This window comes from Tachypleus tridentatus, chromosome 1 (assembly GCF_004210375.1).
Source record: "Tachypleus tridentatus isolate NWPU-2018 chromosome 1, ASM421037v1, whole genome shotgun sequence".
Classification (NCBI taxonomy): Eukaryota; Metazoa; Arthropoda; class Merostomata; order Xiphosura; family Limulidae; genus Tachypleus; species Tachypleus tridentatus.
This window is the reverse complement of record NC_134825.1, coordinates 143,325,676-143,346,909: the sequence shown is the minus strand read 5'-3', so window position 1 is coordinate 143,346,909 and position 21,234 is coordinate 143,325,676. Positions and strand designations below refer to the sequence as shown.

The window sequence follows — 21,234 nt, the reverse complement described above, 5'->3', positions numbered from 1 at the left end:
TTTAGAAAGATAGGTCAATGCCAGTGGTGAAAAATGATAAATCTATTAAAATTCCTGATAAGATTACTGATATAGAAGTCTGCTGTTTTTGGAAAAGCTTGTTTTGGTGCCTTGAGTTGCCTGACTTATCATTTTTGGACTTTGCAGCTGAGATGGTGAAACTGAAGTTTGCACATCACCATCTGATGAAGAAATTATTGGTTTCCTTCTGAAACAACATAATTATGAGCCAGATGGAGATGTTCTATTATTCCCCAACATTGCTCAAGAAGTATCTTCAACAGTACAAACCATGAATTGCATGCCAAAGCTACACAGTTACTTCTAGTCTCCTGTAAGTGTTCAAACCACTATTTTTATGCAACTGTTGGAGATTGAAGATGTTTTATGTACTGTGTGCCATTGTGGAAGCTGGATCAAGCCAACTGGCCCTCTTTCACTGCTCTTGCAGAGCTTGATTCTTCCATTGTTTGCAAGCCATCAATAGACGACTGTGTGGCAGCAGTAAGTGACTGTATTATAAAGGCAACTGCTCATTGTAGTTCTAAAATCTTCTATGCATTTCCCACGATATTCTCACTTATGGTAGAATCCTGCCTGCTACATGGCACAGAAGACTCAGGTTGCCATCAAACCAAGATTACAGAGTTTATTAAGTAAAGTTTTCCTTTTTAAGTATAGTGACATAATTCTCTCTAGATGTATTGATGATGTAAACAATCATTTTTAGTTGGAAATAAAAAAGAAAAAGATTGAAAGCTTTTTATTACCTGTATTTTTGCATGATTCATTAAAAAAAATAATACTGCATTGAGACATTGTAATTATAAAAGTCATTTGTTTTCCGAATGCACCATCTAGCAGTCAGTTGGTTCTAATGAACTCCTTTTATAATGAATTATTTTGCTGGGTTCCTTGGTTTTTGTCAAATTAAGGTTGGCTTTATTATTGTTAGTGTTTTATACAAATATTATGATTATTCTAAAAGAAATTGATATGCATATTATTATTTTGATACATGCATGTATATTAAAAACAGGATAACAATTATGATTTTTTTTCGCTTTAATGTTATGTAAATATTGTTTCTTACAGTAAGTAAATTTCATTATTCTCACAGCGCAACCTCTCTTCTTTAGTACACATATGGCGATACAGTGGATATGCTGCAGCCCACAAAGCTATGGAAACATATCGTACAGATACAGAGCTTCAGAAGCTTCAAAATGATAGAGTGAAACTTGTTCGTAGTCGAGAAAATCAACTGATGTTAGCATTTAGCTACTGGGGGCATCCAGAAGCTCAGAAACGGGATTGCAATTATGAAATGAGGTCTTATGTTTTAAAGGTTAGCTTCTGTGAAATAAGTAAAATGTTTTTGCTTCTGTGGGAAAGTAATGACAGTAAAAATATGGTGAAATTTTGAGAATAATGTTTTGTTAATTTGTAATACTACAATACTATGGACAAAGTAAAAAATATTGTTTGATAAGATTCACTGTAGATTAAGCTGAATGCTAAATATGAGATATTAAAAGTTTTGGTTCATTGTTTTAACTACAAAAAGAAGGCATCATTGAAATTGTTATTTTCACTTTTGTGATGCTTTTAGAATATATGTTTTCAGAGATGCCAACCATTACGATTTGAGCGTAATCATTACGATTTTGGTGTGTACATTACGACTATATGCTCATACAGACAAATATTACGACTTGTTGTAACTTCCAAATTATTATATATTATATAGGCCTATACAATAGTGATAAATTGATCCCCCAGGGCCTGAAAGGTGTGAAAAGAAAATTTCTAGTGAGGTACAAATAAATTTTGATAATAAATAAATGACATAGTTCAAATGGCTACTTGCAATAATCATGTTTGTGCTTGAAATAATAAAAAATCTTTGTCTCCTACATCTACCAATAGTTTGAGTGCAGTGCTTCTCCATACTGGGTACGTGGAGGAATCCATAGTTACGTTATCAGTGCTTGTCAGCCAATCAGCGCTCTCGTAGATGGGTATTTCTCGTTTTCTAAGCGGCATAGAAACACCAATGTGATCGTTCACAAGATGGAAAACTAAGAGGCCTTGTTCACTAGATTGTCTTGTTTCTGGCAAGTCTAAAAGGACTAAAACTGTGAATCAAAAAATCAAAACATCTGGTCATTGCATCAAAAGTCAGTGACAGTCATGCATTTTGTACAGTTTGTCACATCGATTTTTCTGTGGTGCATGACGGGATAAACGATTGTTCCAGACATACAAAATTGGCATCTCACCAACAAAAGGCTGAGGCAAAGACAAAAATAATGCAGATAACAACATTTATGAGTAAGTATTCAGAATATGAAACCATAAATGCATAAGTGATGTTCACGCAATTCGTCATTGTTCATAATTTACCCCTAGCTGTAGCCAATCATGCAGGACATCTATTCAGAAAAATGTTCTCAGACTCTGATATAGCAAAAACATATGGCTGTGCTAGAACCAAAACTACAGCCATTGTACAAATGTTGTGAAGATGACAAAATGATTTCAAGCATATTTACTAACAGTGTTTACAGTTTAGCCACAGATGGATCCACAGATATGGATGACTCAAAACTGTTTCCAGTGGTTGTATGATATCTGTACGGGCTCTGTCTACAATCATTATGCTCAGTCATTTGAAATAGTTGGCATCTCTGTGTTCTACAAAAAAAATACCCTAAAAAAAAACACAATTATAATGTTAGCCCTTTGGCTACTGGTGAGTCAAAGTGTGCATGTCCCAACTGTTTAGTTATATTCAAAAATTAATTTAGCTGATTTATTATAATTATTTGTAAATAAACTTGGTATCAAAACATAAGGAATGTATCAACTTTTAAATTTATAGACTTTAAGCTCTTACTTTTATAAGCAAATATTTAAAAATCCTCAATCTTTCATGGGAATTATGACATTTTTCTAACTTATGTATCATCTCTCTGAGAAGTACAAAAGCTAATATAAATGATTGTTATAATTTATATATTACTAAGGCAGAGCATAGTTTCTGTAGCCATCTATATCATTTTTTTAAGGAACCATAAGCTAGAAAAGCACATCCATTTTGCCATCTCACCTATTACATCTTCTCTGTCAAAAATTGCCAGAAAAATTTTATGCTACATTTTTATAACTAACAAGTCTTGTTTTGTGCATGTTATTATTCTGTGTTCTTAGGGGCGTTATATACTTAAGTAATGAAATTAAAAAAACTGCAATAGAGTTTCTGAGAAAATGTAGTCGTGATGGAAGAATTAGCATCAAGGATCACTAAAGAAAGTCACTTACATTAAAAAAAGATCCAGACACTTTATTCTTTCTGAGAACATGTGTACTATTAGTTTTCAGAAATAAAAAGTGTGGGGCAATAAAATATGAAAAATAAGTACATTTCGTGTGATTAGGAAGTGTTTCTTGAGGTGATCTTGACATTTTGCATTGCCTAATGTACATGCCTTGCACCAATTTTGGTCAGGTTAAACAGCCATCTTGTAAAACACTTCCTGCTTGTGTTGTGAACTTCTTTTTCATATTTATTACCACACACTCTTCAACTCCTTTTTATTGCTGAAGAAGTATAGTCAACTGCTCAAATGTTTTTGTGTAGAGGAGCGAATGTCGAAACATTGTTCACTCCTCTATGTAAAAATTTTTTTCAACCCAAATGGCCGTTTTTACATATATATTAACTCTCAGTATGGGTATGATTGAATTGACTGATCTCTTACACATTATAGTTTCCATACTATAACATTCAGTACAGCATGTGTATTTTCAGAAAATTTAGCAGACTTTTGATAAACATTACAAATCTTTAATACACAAAATCGGACTTTTTAAATGAAATATTTTACTAAAGATTTGTTCATGAATACATATATACTGTTTTTCTAATTCAAGTGCAATGCGATTTTGTATATGTAATTAAAAATACTTTTCTTCATCTCAAAAATCTCAAGTTTCAGTTGCATAATCTCTAAACCTTCTAATCAAATTTTAAGCATTTCCAGTAAAACTATATATTCTGTCTGATATTTTCTCTACCTAATTCTACACAAATTGGGTCAATTTGACCAATCTTGTAATCTACCCAAAAGAAAAATTGAAATGCATCTAAATTAACCCTTTTTATCTTTCTAGAATGACTAAAAACTGTGACATGAAACTATATTTGTCTATTATAAATAGCAGAAAATTTGTCACAGTATGCATCTACTTACACTTAACTTTTACTGCTTTATTGCTCCTTCACCCGTATTATTAATACGTGTAAATCACCGAGCAAATTTTCAGCTCGTATTATGCTATTTAATTACATTACACACAAGTTACTGCAAGCTGCTTATGAGCATACCTACTAATGAAAAAACTTATTTTACCTAATTTAATCTTAACTAACTTGGAAAATTTTCTTCTTTTACATTTTGGTTACTCTTGTAATAACAAATAAAGAATACAAATGAGAAACAAGAAATAAATTACATACACAGCCTTCTTTTTCCTTGCTGTCAGTGGTCAATGACACTTAACTCCTATTTTATACCAATGGTTATGTTGCAGTAAATAATGTGATGAGTAAATAATACACCAAAGAACACACAAAAATAACATGTAAAAAGCAGAAAGTGTCCCATAATTATCATAATTTGTCTGGTGTTTTAACTATGCAACAACTGCTGTTACAAATTAATCAAAGCTAGTCGATGCATTTTCGATGTAACAAAATATTTCATTGATGAAAATATTGATTTTCTATTCGTTATAAATAATATAGTATTGAATATCATAAAGAACTGTTGGTAAGGGGCAAAGTCTGATTTTCTTTTTAACAGATCAGGGCTCCTTACCTTATATTTCACTTTATGGTTCCCTCTTTTTTGTCTTTCTCTCTCTACTCTCCTGTATGCTCTTTCCTCACTTAACATTTTTTCTGAGGTACTTTACAATTCAGATAGGATTCTTTGGATGTTCATTGCTTTCTTGGTTTGACATATTCCACTTCTTATGGAACTTGCTGGGTTGTGATACATTCCTCTTTCTTGTACTTCTTCCTTTTTTATGTGCTTGTTATTTATTTATTTGACTCCAATTGTATACCCAGATATCTGAAGTGAGTTTTTTTCCTCCCTGATTTATGACTTCTGTTCTCATTATCTTCCAAGGATTTTTCCTCTGTTCCAACAATCCTATACTGCTAATCCTCATTTAATCAGCCTACTCCAAACTTAGCTGTTCCAGATCTAATTCTTTTATTTTTATTTTCCCTTTTCCAGAAGTCTAGTTCATCACACTTCTTGTCAGTTGCTTGTACACACATTTTTTGCTTTTGGACATTTGACAAAAACCTCTGTCTATTTCATATGGAGTGATCTTCTTACCTGTCTTTTGCTGGGAGCTTTATTTTTGGCCAGTCTGCATAGTCTCTATACACTCAGTTGTTCTATGGGAGTTACTCTTGACAGGACATACTTTTTGTGGACTCATTTACCACCTTTTTCAACTTCTTCTCTTAAGGTCCTATATTTCTCAACATTTGGCTCTGGCTGTCAGTTTTCTTGTGTATATGTAGTCTTACTTCTTTGTACGTATGCTTATTTTGTAACTGGTTCTTGGCTTTTCTCACTTCTTCCCATCTTAGTTTTGGTCCACTTGATATTTGCCCCTTCCATCCCCTCAGTATCCCCATCTCTCTTGCTTTGTGCCCATGCAACCATTTCAATAAGAAATGTCTCCACTCCATTCTCACACATGGACTTTGCCTGATCTTTCACCTATTAGGCTGGACTTTTCAATTGTGTGGCATTCTTTTTGTTAATATTTTGTTTACCCTTCCACTGTCTTTGTCTATCAATCATTGTTTCAGGTTTTTCTTATTTGTTCTTCTTCCACATATTTCTTCCTGGCTGGTATAATATGAAACAGCTTTCTTTTTTTTTTTTTTTTTTCCCTGAATGTTTATCAAAGGCTTGTCAATTCTTTCCTTTGTAGTTGTCAGGAGACCACGTCCATGGCATTTGTTTTTTTCAGTACCACTAGGTGTTTTCTCCTGTGCCTTCTCCATTCTGTTTTGCTTCTTTATTCTCTTTTGTCCTTCTCACCCAACTCTCATGCCTGCCTGAGCCCTTAGTGAACTCTTTGATCTTATGCTTACCCCATTTGAGTTGCTGAGTTCCTACTTTTTTGTGCTGTTTTTTCTCCTGATTTATTTCCTCCTGATGTGTAAGTACCATTTGTTTTTAGGTTTAAGTTATAGATGCTTTTTGCATCCTCTCCCACCACATTTATATACTCTTATCCCCAGACTGTTCTTTTGTTCCTGCTCCCCGCTAGTACAGCGGTATGTCTACGGATTTACAACGCTAAAATCAGGGGTTCAATTCCCCTCGGTGGGCTCAGCAGGTAGCCTATGTGGCTATGCTATAAGAAAAACACACAGTTCTTTTGTTCCTGAGATTTTGACCATTTGCTTCCTGCCTATTGAATTTTTTGGACTTGGACTTATCCCTGTGTTCATTTTTGGTGTGCCTTTACCACTGACATCTTTCTTTCTGGACTTCCATCTTTGTTTGCCCTTACCTCAAAACTTTTCTTTTTCTAAGAATATATCTCCTTCTATCCTTACTAGATGTGTCTGTCAGCTCATCCAGTTGGCATTTTCAAATTTGGATTTGAGATCTTGTTAACTGTTTCACTTTTCTTTGCATTTGATTCCTGCTTGTTTTCACTCTTTTATATCTCTTTGTAACCTTCCTTATTATAAGCTTCTTTAGATGATAGGTGAGCACGTGGACACACTTTACCATCTCATCTACTTCTCTATACTTTCTAGTTGTTTTGCCTTGTGATGGTTTATGGTTTCTATAGGCTGTTATTATTCAATCTCCCTATTGTGTTTAAAAAAAATACATACTATTTCTCTTTCATAGCCTGTTTTCATTTCAAAGATCCCACCTGGTGGCTGTGTTATCTTTTTAGAGTATACTTACCCAAAATCCACAATAAACCAGGATAACAGAAAGTCCTCCTATCATCTGTGTTTGACTGGGAGAAAATGGCAAAGAGGGAAAATATCTCTGGGGTTTTACTAGCCAGAAAATAATTACATTCATGTACTTTTAATGAAATATTGATTTTTTTTTTCTTTGAGAGTTTAGTATAACTATAATACTTTTAAATTACAGTTGCAGACTTAATTACATAATATGCATAACTAAGAGGATGTAAACAGAGGATTTGGAGCATTATTCTTGATTTGAGATTGCATGCCAGAATATTTTCCAGTCATCTCAGCTGCTCTATCATAACACTGTTTTATAATATATTTTGGGTTGAAGCCATGGAAGTACCATTTTTTCTGTGAGAGTATCATAAATGTTTACTTGTAGATGAAGCTTCACACCTACTAATCAACCTGACAGTAACTGCTCCAGACTTTATGTATTGCAAACACACAACTAACTTATCCACAACACATACTTTACATTTTGAATCTATTTCAATTCCATTTTACCACATTTGGGCACTTCTTTCATTACAATTTCCATAATAATTTTCCAATAAACCTGGTTAGTTTGTTAATGGTTATTGTAGACAATAAGGTGATGAAAACTCTTCTGCTCTTAGAATTTTTTTTTCTCTCTTTCACTGTTTGGATTTTCTGTATTGGATATTTTAGTTGACAATTAAATAGAAAGTCATATTGAAAATTATTACAAGTGCTGAAAAAATGTTTACAGTTACTATTCTTTCAGTCCAAGTAATCTAATCTGATATAAAATTCCAAGCAGATTCCATGGGATGTTATTTCATGATGAGCAATGAAAAAGTTAGTATTTCTAGTATCTGTAGTCTTCTTTTCTTTCTTATTCCCATTCCTTGTTGATCAAGTTTTATACCATACACTCTTGATCTACAGTTAAAACAAATATTACTGGCAATCTCATAAGATTTGCTATTTTCAGGCTTTTCATGATGATCACAAAAAAATCGCACCTATCACACTTGAAACAAAAGATAAATGGATGTTCTTCATTTGTTGAAAACATTGTAGAAATTGTAAAATAATTTTTCTAACTCAGAAGAATAAGACAATTACTGATACACTGCTGGCCAAAATCTTAAGGCCAATGAACATAAAGAAAAAATATGCATTTTGCATTGTTAGATTCAACCACTTATTTGAGTAGAGCTTCGAAAGATGAAAATAAATTTTTTTTATAGCATTTAAGAGGGAAAATGTGAATGCCATGAAATTAGGCTAAATACTAGCTGGTCAAAAGTTTAAGACCATACCAAAAAGAAGTCCTAAACAGGGTTAGGAAATGCCCAACAATAGGTCTCAGTAGTGAGTTGCATGGCCATCATTGCAAATGACTTCAAAAATTTGCTTTAGCATGGTCAATATAAGCAATTGTAGAAGGCTGGCTGGAATGTTATTCCAAGTGGTGAAGATGGCTTCACAAAGATCATGCACTGTTTGGAATTGACATCCATTTCTATAGACTTCCCTTGCCATCTACCCTCAAACATTTTCAATAGGGTTCATTTCGGGCAAACACGCTGGAAGGTCGAAAAGAATCACGTTATTTGCAATGAAAAAGACCTTTGTCCTGCAGGCATTGTGGATTGCAGCATTGTACTGTTGAAAGATCCAGTCATTTCCACAAAAGTGAGGGCATTCAGTCAATAAGGATGCTCTCTCCAACATGCCAATATAGTCAGCTGCTGTTTGATGCCCCTGTATAACCTGAAGCTCCATTGTTCCATGGAAAGAGAAAGCACCCCAGATCATGATGGAACCTCCTCCACTGTGTCATGTAGAAAATGTCTCTGGTGGGATATCCTTATCGTGCCAGTAATGTTGGAAGCCATCTGGATCATCCAATTTTCTATGTCCAATGTTTGGTGCTTCTCGGCATAGTTTAACCAAGCTGTTTTGTGGTGTGGAAGGTGGTGTGGCCTTTGAAGATGTTTATGGTGTTTAAAGCCTTTCTCTTGTAGATGCAGTGTTATTGTTTTTGAGCTGCATTTGGCGTCCGTAAAGGCCTCAGTCTAGTTTGACGATTGGGTGGTGTCTTGCTGGATAATCCATTGAATCCTCCTGTTCAACGCCAGTGAAATATTCTTGGTCCGACCACTGTAAATTCTGGTTCTGTATCCCTCAGAGTCTTTTAAGAAATTTGCAACAGCAGTTTCACTATACCCAATTTCACCAGTGATAACACATTGAGAGAGACCTTGCTTTTGCAGCTCGACAATTCTGCCACGTCAAACTCTGTCAACTTTTTAGCTTTTGCAATGTTTTTACCCAATGTTCAGGAGATGTCAGTGGGAGATATTGATAATGCTAATGCTTGAACACAAATGACTAAATTTTGTTACGTGTTTACTAATTAACGCTTCGTTTCAGTATGGTCTTAAACTTTTGACCAGCTAGTATTTAGGCTAATTTCATAGTGTTCACATTTTCCCTATTAAATGCTAAAAAAGTTTTTTTATTTTTATTTTCCATTTTCTTATTTTCATTTTTCAAAGTTTTACTTAAATAAATGGTTGGGTCTAACAGCGTAAAATGCATATTTTTTCATTCTGTTTATTGGCCTTAAGATTTTGGCCAGCAGTGTATCTCAGAAGATTTCTATCTGACAACTTCCTTTTGTATACTCAGTGTTCATCATACTTCATGACACCAGTAGATCGAACAGGATGTTGGCCAAAAACATTATTTTTCACGCAATGATGCTGTGTGGTGTGGAACAACGATTTTTGCGAACTATTCACCATCTCACTCTTAATCCTTCTCTATCTTTTTTTTTTTTTCTTGTGACACTTTCTTTTTCTGAGGATTTCTTTTGGGAACTTTTTTTCCCTTGTAAAATGTTTTTTCCTAGTGGATTCCCTTTCTCTTGTATTTCTCAATACTTGGGGCTGTAAAAACAACATCTTAATGTTCCTTAATGATTTGAAGAAGTATTAAATGCTAACATTATCTGCATTGCACCCTGACCAGTCAGCTCCAGGTTTGTTTCCTTTTATCTTTTTTTTTCCTTATTCAGTTTCCTGTTTATTCAGATCCATTTTGTGACGAGCACAGCTACTGAAAAAGTGTATAGTACTAATCAATATTTAGGTTTATAATAATGAACATTAAAACAAATGATTGCTTATTTAGTGACAGTTTCTACCATTTTAGAAGGCTATAGAAGTATTTTAACACAATATCAATTTTTAGTTTGGTATATAAACCATTAGATCCCACAGAGTAGACCATTTATTATATGATCACCTTATTTTGTATATATGCTGCAAAAATATTTTTAAAAGAGACTTTTAAATGTAATATAGGCCTTAAGACTTCTTATATAAAGTTTTAAATTTTGAGTGTTCTCTCTTGAACCCCAAGGTTCTCTATATATATGTGTGTATGTATGTATATATCAGCCTTGGGTTCAGACTGTATAAACCTTATCTAGGCCTTTGAGTATAGCTATCTCTTGACATGTTATTACTAAGTTAGTGTATTAAAGTATTGCACTATTTCACTATATAACTATTGTTCCCTATAGAGTTGGGGCTAGTATACATTATACAAGTCCATATGATACGACTTATGTTCCCTCCTCTTGCAGCTGGTGTCTGTTTCATAGAGTCTGACAACAGAGTTGAGGCAAGCACAAATACTTGTGGTACAAATGAATGTGCCATTCTCCAACAACTTGAGACTGCTCCACAGAGTCTGCCATAGTGAGAGGATTACACAAGGTACTGTCTGAATGTGTCCCAGCCATACAACTGACATTGGTTGTCTGACTTCTGTGCAAGTACTCTGATGGTCATTTTCTCATTCTGTCTGTTCCTGCAACACCTATATAGATTTTTTTTTGTTTCTTCCTTTTTCTGTGAGAGCAAAATTTATATTCTGGAGGAGACAAGAAAAAATGCAGTGTCCACAGGTGTGCTCCTCTGGGGCCTCTGCCATTGTGTGTTAAAATCCATGAGTTTCCTTTAACATTTTTTGAAGTATGCTCATCTAGATAAAATTTTGACAAACACCTCCACAAGTATAATGCATTCCTATACTACCCTTTCTACTTCTGCTGCATATTTGTCTCGTACCTGATCAAAGCTTGAATGAAAATGCATAGAGGATGTTATTGCACATGGAGATATATATTTTGTTGTATGATGATATCATTATGCAGTAGTGCAATTCATGTAAGTTCATATGATATTATGTGGGAGCTGCCATAAGGTTACTGGCATGTAAATATCAGGCATGAGAAAGATAACTGTTTTAGAAGGAGGTGTAGTTGTTTGAAATACATTTTATGGTAAGGAAAATGTTAACATTTAGCAATCTGAAGTTACAGATAGCTTTGGAGCACCTTTTTAAGTAGAAGTATTCCAAAACTACATGTAGTTGTTCTGAAGCTGTTGCTATTATACTATTGCATGAAATCATGATCAGGTAAATGCAATGGAAATTAAGTTGTTTTTTTATGAAATGTTTCATGTAGCTAGTGTCACTAACAATCTTTATAGGTAATAAAGAGGAAACTTATTTTAAAAATTGGCAAAAAAGACAGGAACTTATGTTGCCTCTTCATTCAGAGGAGTGACAACTGCATTGTTTGGAAAGCACCGTGATATTGATTAGAATAAATTACTTGTATGTGATTGGCTAAGAGATCAAGAGTTTAGTATTAGATGCCGTCACTGCAATCCTGTAATAATACAATGTGCAACATTTTTCCTTTGTTTGTTATTAATATGTAGAAATGAGCCATATTAGAAAATAAAATTAGTCTCCTTTTTTTTTAACTTGATCTGAAGCTTAAAGTAGCATTTCAAATCAAATTAAAATAATGATTTTCTGATGCTCTTAGTGATCTCTCTGTTACAAAATTGCTAATTTTTGTTTTTGTCAGACCTTAATTTTGGTGTAAAATGATGTAAATAAATAAAAAAAATGGTGAAAATTACACTTTACCTGCTCATACCAGAATAGTTATTATTTGGTAATATAAATAACATTTTAATTACACTATATAACACAAATTTTGTTCCTGGATAGCATGTGTTATTTCTTAATTACTTGTATTGTAAAAGTACAGAAAATGGCCATTATTCCCTTCAAACTTTGCTTTTGTGACCTGGATAATGAAGTTTAGAAATTAACCTATTTTCTATGTAAAAACAGGCAAATTAGCACATTTTCATTTACATAAGGTCTGAATAGAACAACATATGAATCAAGATTTACATGTATTTATACTAAAGTTATACAAAAATGTTTAGAAGTGACTAATTTTTTTGAGATATGTGACTGTAATGTAAATCACTTTCATGTGTCAGCCCCCCCTACCAAATATAGTTTTTCTTAAAGTTTTCGTTATATGCTCCTTGGTAGTAACATTCAAAGTCCAGTATATCTTGGTGAAAGCACTTGCCTTACTCCTCTGAGTATGCTCCCATGTTCTCCTTGAATGTATCAAGATGAGCATTAAGGATATGGATTTTCAGGGACACCCTGCAGCCCATTTTGCTGTAGTTCTTCACCAGAGTCTCAACCAGTTCCACATAATCTTTGCCCTTCTAATTGTCCAAAAAATCCTGAATTACTGTGACAAAACTGCCCCAAGCTTTTTTTTCCTTCCTACTGAGCTTCTTGGGGAATTCTGTGCACTCTAGGGTCTTGTTTATTTTTGGTCTAACAAAGACATCTTTGCCTCAGACAGCTAAGGGAAGAAGTCTCAAAAGTACTTGAAGGTTGCAGATTCCTTATCAAGAGCTATGATAAATTGTTTCATAAGACCCAATTTTATGTGCAATGGTGGGAACAACACCTTCTGGAGATCCACTAGTGGCTCACACTTGACATTGTGACTCCCCAAAGAGAACTCGGTCCATTGTGGCCAGTGTTTCCTGTTGTAGTGTGGAGTGGCATCCCTGCTGTTTCAAAGGCAAAGATAACAGGAAAACTTGATAAAGCTTCCTTGGAGACCCATCAGGAATGCCACCAGTTTGAAGTCTTCGATAACCTCCCAGCCATACTCATCATACATCAAGGCTTCTAGCAAGGTCTTGACAATATTGTATTCCCCTTTGGGGTGCACCAAAAGATATTTAAATTTTAAAAGGTCTAAAATTTGTATAATATAAAATCTTACTATTCAAGCAAGCAAAAATTGTCTGTCTTATTTTCTAGAGTGTTTTTGCAGTGCTCTCAGGTAAAATAAGGTGTCCAGGATTTGTCTTGATCCCAACAGGCATGCCAAAACATGCCTTGTAGGCTTCACAAATTTTAGCAGATGCTGTCACAGAGTACCTTTTTGCTCTTGTCTTGATAAATTGGCCACACACATTAGCAGAATGCATCTGGAGAATGCTTACAGCTTCTTGATGCCATTTCTGATAAAATCAGATCAGTGTATGTGTTCACTTAGGCAGCTAGAACTAAACTGAAGTGATGAGTAGTGAGCCACTTTATATATATTACTATGGGAAGTTCTAGAAAATTCAAAAAGGTTCTTAAATTCCTGTAAATTCTACAACATTCTAGAAGGTTCTTGAAAATTCCTGTAAGTTTGAGAAAATTATCTATGCAGCTACTTAGCACTAAATTTACCTGGAATGTTCTGAAATATGGGCAAATTTGAAAATTTCATTACCCAGGTCACAAAAGCAAAGTTTGAAGAGGAAAATAGGTCTTTTCCATTTACTTTTGGCATAAGCAATTGGAAAATAACACTTTCTGCCCAGGAACAATAAAAAGTAAAAATTTTGTCACATAGTGTTATTGCTATGTCATGAATCCTCGTGGTCCTGAAGTGTCCTGATATTTGGAGAAAATACTTGTAGGCATTGTATGTAACAGATATGGTGTAGTTAATACTCTACTAAACACTTTGCTTTCACACTAAAGTTCTTATGAATAATAAATATATTTTTATCTCTGCAATTTAAAACAATTTTAATGTTACTGTTTTTTTTTCAATATTCTTTGGACAGTACAGTTTAATAGATGGGAAGAACAATGAAATAAAGAAAATTCTAATTTTATCTTAAATAATGAAAATTGCCATGTGTTATAAAATTTGTTAAAACTATTTCATGCTTAACCAGACAGAAGTTATGCCCAATCAAGATAGTAAACACATGAGATGATGTGTTGCAAAGAAAAATTTTATTTGTAGTTCTGTATTTGCATATTTATAAGATTTGTAGAAAAAAGATCGTATTCCCTCTCTCTGAGTTGTGTGATTGTTCGTCTTTACTGTGTCTGGACACGCCCAGATATGTGCAGGTAGTTTTTGACTCATCAGTTTAGTACTATCACAGTTAATAGAGTTAAATACAACATTTAATTAAAAAAAACTTGTGACTTACAGAAGATTGAAATCTATCACAGTTAATAGAGTTCAATTTTCTGTAAGTCACAAGTTTTTTAAATTAAATGTTTTATTTTCATTGGTATCTGATAGTGCTGATTTATTTAAACTCATATTTAACAGTGGTTATATTTTATCTCTAAGGGGCTTGAACTTGAGTGAATGCTGTATTGCAGTTTGTGTTTGCTGTGCATGCTCTTCCCATTATCATTGGCTGTAATGGTTTATTCATAGTGATTTAGTTACTGTTTTGTAATAGGAAGTTAAATGAATAGACTGTCTTCCTATATATCATATTTGAGTAACCAGTGCAATTACTATTATTCAGTCAAAGTACTTAATAATATTGCTCAAATTGTTATATGATTCATTAGTATATGCCTTGTCTTCCACAAAATATTTCTATACATACATGATTAAGAAACTGAATTTAGTTTTTGTATGTCATATACCTGAAAATGTGGTTTATATGATGTTGGAACATGTTGGGTCATGATGCTAAATTGCCATGCACCCATCTCCTGGCTCCTTATTTATGAAACCTTTGGACTGCCCTGTATTTGAGATTTTTCATGTTTGATGTGATTCCCGAATCTTTGGAGTTGAGCTTAGCTTTGATTCAACAGCAGTCTACCCTTTTTTATTTGGTGGCTTCTGTCACAGATGAAGCTGAGCATGGCATCAATTCCTGTCTCCTAACCCCCCCAGAAAGCCTAGCCCTTGTCTGTTCCTCTTTTTTGTGGTGTCACTATTCCTTATATTTCATGATGCATGGTATCCCAACAAAGGTTTTGGTGTGAACTCAACTGGTGACCTTTATTCATTCTGATTTTTGGGCTCATCAAGTTTAGTTATAGGAATTTGTCATCCTTTTACTTATTCATCCTCCCTTGTTATGCCAGTTTCTTTCCAACATAGTATAAGATCTCACACAACAAACAATAACCTGCTCCATGTAGTTCAGGAGTTTTCACTCCTATCTCTTTGTAGTTCTCAAGAAGACAAAGGATTGGAGGTTGGTCATAGACCCATCCATCTCACTCTGTGTTCACACATTATACTTTTCCATGGAATCCTACCTTACTATTTATTGAACTTTTTCTCTGGGTCTTTGAATGACCAAGATTGACATCTCTTGTTTATCTGTATATCTCCATACTCAAGTTTTCTCGTCTTTAATTTTGGTTTGTCTGTCATGGAGTGGTATACCAGTTTTTGCACCCTATCCTTTGGTTGGTGTTTGTGCTGTATGTTTTCCACTAAAATTGTAGAATATTCTTAAGTGTAAGAATCAACAATATATGTATCTATATATATATATATATATATTGTTATGCAAGCTGAAATTTATAGAAACTTTTCACACCCATAAATATAACCAGAGTGCCAAAAGACAGTATATATTATTGGTCTGGTATAGTTGATGTACTGTAAACCTCAGAAGCTATAACTGTGATAAATGTTTATTGATTAGTTGATTAGGAACTTCACATATTTTACCAGAAATGTTTATAGATTTTGAACTTTGCAAACCATGTGATTTTAGCAGATTCACTTCATACAGTAGTATTTTTATGAAAATATTAGTCTTAACAGTGCAAAACTTGGCATGTGTCTGGCTCAAAACAAATAATATTCTTTAGATATGGCTTGCTTTCTGTTTAAAGAATTGTACCTATATCAACTAGAAATTAACTTGATCATCATGAACTCTTTATAAGGTATCAAGGAAGTTCTAGACTGAAAAGATGATGTTATGTTTGTAAATTTGTAAAACATTTTTATACAAGTCATCATTTGTAATAAATATCCTTGAAAATTTTATTTGTATATTAAAATATATTTGTTTTAAGAACAAAAACTGCTTGTATCAGTCTTGTTGGCAAGTATCATAAATTGAAGACATATGGACATTTATTTAACTTCTAAATTTAAATTATTATTTAATTCAGTTTCAGGCTGTTTGAAATCACAATATACTACATAATATGTAATAGGTGATACAAATTTTTGCTCTACATCATCATGCTCTTGGATTGCATTTTCACTTTTATATGGAGACTAGCTTCTTCTCACTCATTTTGAATGAAAGTTAACCTGTCATACTTTTCAGGTGTTTCTCAAAGCTGCTCATGTGGGCTAGTTGATCAAATTGGAGTAGTATTTCCTTCATCTTACCCAGTACTTTGATCATCTGATTATTTTCTTCAACAGTTTAATTAGGAGTAACCTTCTCTTCAGCTCTGTTCTCTGGAACTGGCTATTCAGAATGCCCTGTCTGCTTGTAAGGCTTTATTGATTTTTGGAATGTGGTCTTTTGTGACTCCTCTTATACCCCTTGACTGAGCTCAGAGGTGATTCCTTTAGTGGATCCCCTTCATACATCAGTGAGTGATTCACTTTCTCTTCCACAGCTATATTTACATCTGTTCATGGATACATCCCTTAAAGGCTGGGATGTGTTATTTGTTCACTAGGAGACTTTGGGTCATTGGTCTGTGGAAGAACTTTTCATAATATAAACATTCTCAAATTTCTTGATCTCCATTGGGCTTTAAACAACTTTATTCCTATCTTCAGTGATCATCTGGTCATGATCCATCCTGACAATTCAACAGTGATGACTCATCTCAGTCACGAAGGTTGCATCTGATTTAGATCCCTGTTTTTTCTAACATTGGATCTTTTTTTTTTGAGTCCATGATCATCCCATTCATTTGATGGCATGCCTCATAAGAGATACTTTGAACTTTGGTTCAGATTGACTCTACCCATCCTGACCTAGGTCACCTGATAGAGTGGTCCCTTGATCCCCTTGTTTTTTGATGACTTTATGATTGGTGGAGAGTTCCTCATATTGATGCATATGTCATGACCTTCAGTAACCACTTCCCTTTGTTTTGATCCTTGGTACTCCATCCTCAGGCTTTGACTCTAGATACCTTCAGCAAGGATTGGCCAAAGAAGTTCATTAATTACTTTATGAGGTTTTTCTCCTTCATTCATACTACTCTGGTGAATGTCCTTGTGATTGCTCTTTACTGGTCAGCTCAATCATAGTTTCCTTGATTACTCCAGTTACATTTGTTCATTCCTTTTCCTTTATTTCCTGACCTTCATCAACCTCAGTCATCAGTTCTGCATCTTATACTTCATGTCCTTCATTTTGAAACCTGGCTTTTGTCCTGTTTCTTATGTTGGATGGCATTTCATTTAGCTCATTCAATTTTCCTTCATCTATAGCTGTTTACAAGTGCAAGTGGAATATTTTTTGTACATGGACCCTGACTCAGGGCATCCCAGCTTCTCATCCTACAGTTGCTGGCATCGTCAAGCTTCTTACAAGGCTTTTTGAGAAGGGGTCTTTAGTCTTTTTTGTTATTGAGTTATGAGGTAGCTTATCCTATATTTTCAAATTTTCTAGTTAATTCGGGGCCTTTCTTTCCCCCTGTCCTTGCCATTTTGATCCTTTCTTTTTTTTGGATACATCAGCTGCCTATGAGTCTGGTACATCTAGATTGGGACATTAAGTTAAAATCCATTCTTTTTATCTTCATTTGAGCCCATTGTTTCACCTATTCCTTAAGGTTTAGTGTTTTTTTTTGTCCTGTGAGCATTATTTGTTGGTTTTGTTCAGTGTGGAAGTCAGTCATACACTGTACCATTGAACCTATCTTCTTTATCTGGATCATTACTTCTTTCTTAGGACCTTGGCAGCTTGTGAGAGTAACTCCTTTTTCACCAATATTCCTTCTTTCTATTTCTCCTCTTTACCCTTGTCTTGCTATAGATAGACTTCTCTGCCCAGTACATATTCTTTGTTATATTTTCCACAGGGGTTCCTGTTCCTGGGTCTTTATCAGTAGCAACCTTTTTCCTTTCAGGACCTTTCTCCCTTTACTCTTATCAGTTGAATTTGTCATTTAATCCAGATGGCTTATTCCTCTTTGTCCTCTTTCCAATTTGCTATTTTCTTTGTTACCTCCCATCAAATTTGACACCTGAACTTTTTTACTTCTCATCTTTGTTGACCTTTGGAAATGATTTTACAGTCAAGCATGTGAACCACCATTCAATTGTTTATCTCCCATTACTTACATTACATTACTTACATCGTGATTTCTGCTTCCTCAAGGTATCATCTGTGACTATATTTCAGACTTCAGTGCAGCTATGATTCTAGGAAGTCTTCATTAATGCTTCTTTTTTCTTTCAGTGGCCCTTGCTTCAAATTTCATCCCTTGGATCCTGCTCTATGGTGAACTGTGTTTGACCAGGTATTCTTTATTTATACACACAAATTTGCACTGTACACTCAATTTGCATGCTCTTTCTATGACTCCACACACTTATCTTTGAGATGGGATGTTTCACAAGGTTACTGGATGGGCAGTAACCTTTTGATATTTGCTTCATACATAGGCTAGCCCTGGATCATACCACCCAGTGTGGGTAAAGCAGAAGGGATAGCTACCCATACCTTGAATGAATAAATTGATATTGTCTGCTTCTCAGAATAGTGTGATCACCCATTACACTCTCTTGGATGTTGTCATTCCTATATACTCTCCAATGATTTTTGCTCTCGTTCTTTTAGTAAAGTATGAAAGTTCTTACTAGTTGACTGTGGAGGCATCATACTGGATGGATTCCACATAGATAGTTATAACCATTCAGTTCAGAGTAGGGCTGAGTTGTTTTGCTAGTGTAGGAGTATCATCCTCTAGATTGAATGACATGTACCATGGCGTGAGATGTCTCAGTTCTGTTCATCCCTTCAGTTGGGTGCTCTAATCCTACCCTCATGTGGTTGTCAGTACCTCAGAGGCTGGGTTTGAATATTGAGTAAACCAATCATCTTAAGTCCTCACACAGGTTTGGGATTGTCCATGCTCCTCCCTTGATTCTTTCTTTGGTGTTGTGGATCACAGAGGGTAAATGTGGGATGCTTCTGTTTCCTCCCTGGACTTTACCCTGCTCTCTCTATTGTGACAGGGATGTTATTGATCTTTAGACATTTCAGACCAGTCTCATGGTTGCATGAATTGATCAACTTCTGTCAGATACTAGGTGACATATTTTCAGATCTGTGGCTTAATTCCAATCCTGTGTTATGTCCTGAAGTTAGTGTTTTCATCACATTCACAATCTCAGAGCTTGGGGTGAAGTTGATATGATCTTTATCCTACCCTCATGAGGATGTTTTGGATGTAGTTGATTTACCAAATATTGTCCATTGCACCCTAGCCATTTTACACCATGAGTCATATTCTCCATTACCCACTTGTGTGAGATTGAGTTTCCATATTTATTCAGTTAAAATCACTTTCCTGGGTTTATTCTTTCCTACTCAGATGTGCTCCTTTCCTTTTCTGCCATGTTTGTCTCTAGCTGATTGTGATGAGGAGATAGCTGGTTTAGAAGTGATGTGGTATCCCTCCTTTGATTATCTGATCTGTTTCTCTCATCTACAGAAGTATCCTTTGGATGCTTTTGAAGGGTATATCTGTTCTTTCACACCAGTTCCCCCTCATTTTCATTGTAGGATTCTAGCTAATCTTGTGAGTGGAGGGAAGTACTGTATCAAAAGTTATTTTCTAATACTGAAACTACATTTCTGATGGGTGCTTCTTTCTACTCACAATTACCACCCTCCTCCCCACAATCTTCTGGTGCTTATGTTTTCTACCAGACATTGAGGTGATGATTTGGTTGTGGCACATAAATGGAGTCACATGAGTCATGATAGTAGTGCTTGTCTATTGATGGAGAAATGATGCATGATGATTTGTATGAGAGTCACAGTTAGGTGATGAAGGCTTGTGGCATACATTATAAAAAAGTTTACATATAGAGGGTAGTAGAAAATAGGAAGAGCTAATCTTGTGAGAGAGAGAGGGAAGTACCTATTGGAAATATACATTTTAGAATAGACAAATTATAACTGCTTTAAGACATTTTTAAGCATATTAATTAGTTTGTTTACAACTTCAGGTGCTATATTTATAAAACAAGTGCTGGGAAGATGCAGTCAATAACACATGTACAAGAAATATTAATATTATTAGTTTAGTAGATTAGTTAATTGAAATTATGATTAAGTTGATTAATGTGATGAAAATAATTAACCAAATGAAACTAAGGTTTCCTATTGTTTGTTATACAGATTATTATTATCCATTTAACCAAACTATTTATATTATGATTTCTTATGTTTTATCAGTTCAGGATTGTACGGTTTAATTGATTAGTATTATGATTCATGAAAATAATCAGTTGATCAAAGTTAGTGTTTCCAATTATATCTTATTTCAGTTATTCCAGTTATCAAAGTTTCATGTGAGAATAGTTGATTTGTTGAATGTAATAAATTAACGAGTCAGATAATTCATTATTTAACAAATTTCATGAATTGCCAAGATTTAACAAGCTGACCACTTATGCTACACTTTGATTAGCATATGGAGTGTTTGAATTTTCCAGCTGTGTTGGGAAATGTAATTGTGGGTGAAATGTTAGCAAAAGTAGTTTTTATTAAAACATTTACACCATGTATAATAAAATGCAAGCAGTTTTTAAGGCTGCCACCTAAGATTCTGTGAAGACATTTCTATGGTCTAAACTCACCAACCTTTTAATGCACTGGGTTTTTCATCTGAAAGCCAATTTTTATTTTATTTTTACAATGATATAAGCAAGAAATTGATAACGCTTATTTTTGATTCAAGTTAATTGCTCATGTTTTTGGTAATCCAGTAACTAGTGATTTATTTTGTTTATTATAAACTACAAGTTTCTAGTTTTATAA

At 34.2% G+C, this 21,234-nt stretch overlaps 1 protein-coding gene across 2 annotated transcripts in view; it reads left to right on the top strand.

Annotated features, from left to right (window-relative positions):
• The window catches only part of LOC143225921 (protein NipSnap-like), a 56,195-nt gene that overhangs the window by 18,977 nt on the left and 15,984 nt on the right, over positions 1 to 21,234 (top strand). For both annotated transcript variants that reach the window (XM_076456163.1, XM_076456172.1), the window contains exon 5: positions 1,140 to 1,348. In XM_076456163.1, the coding sequence (XP_076312278.1) occupies positions 1,140 to 1,348 (209 nt within the window). The remainder of the gene's footprint in view (positions 1 to 1,139; positions 1,349 to 21,234) is intronic.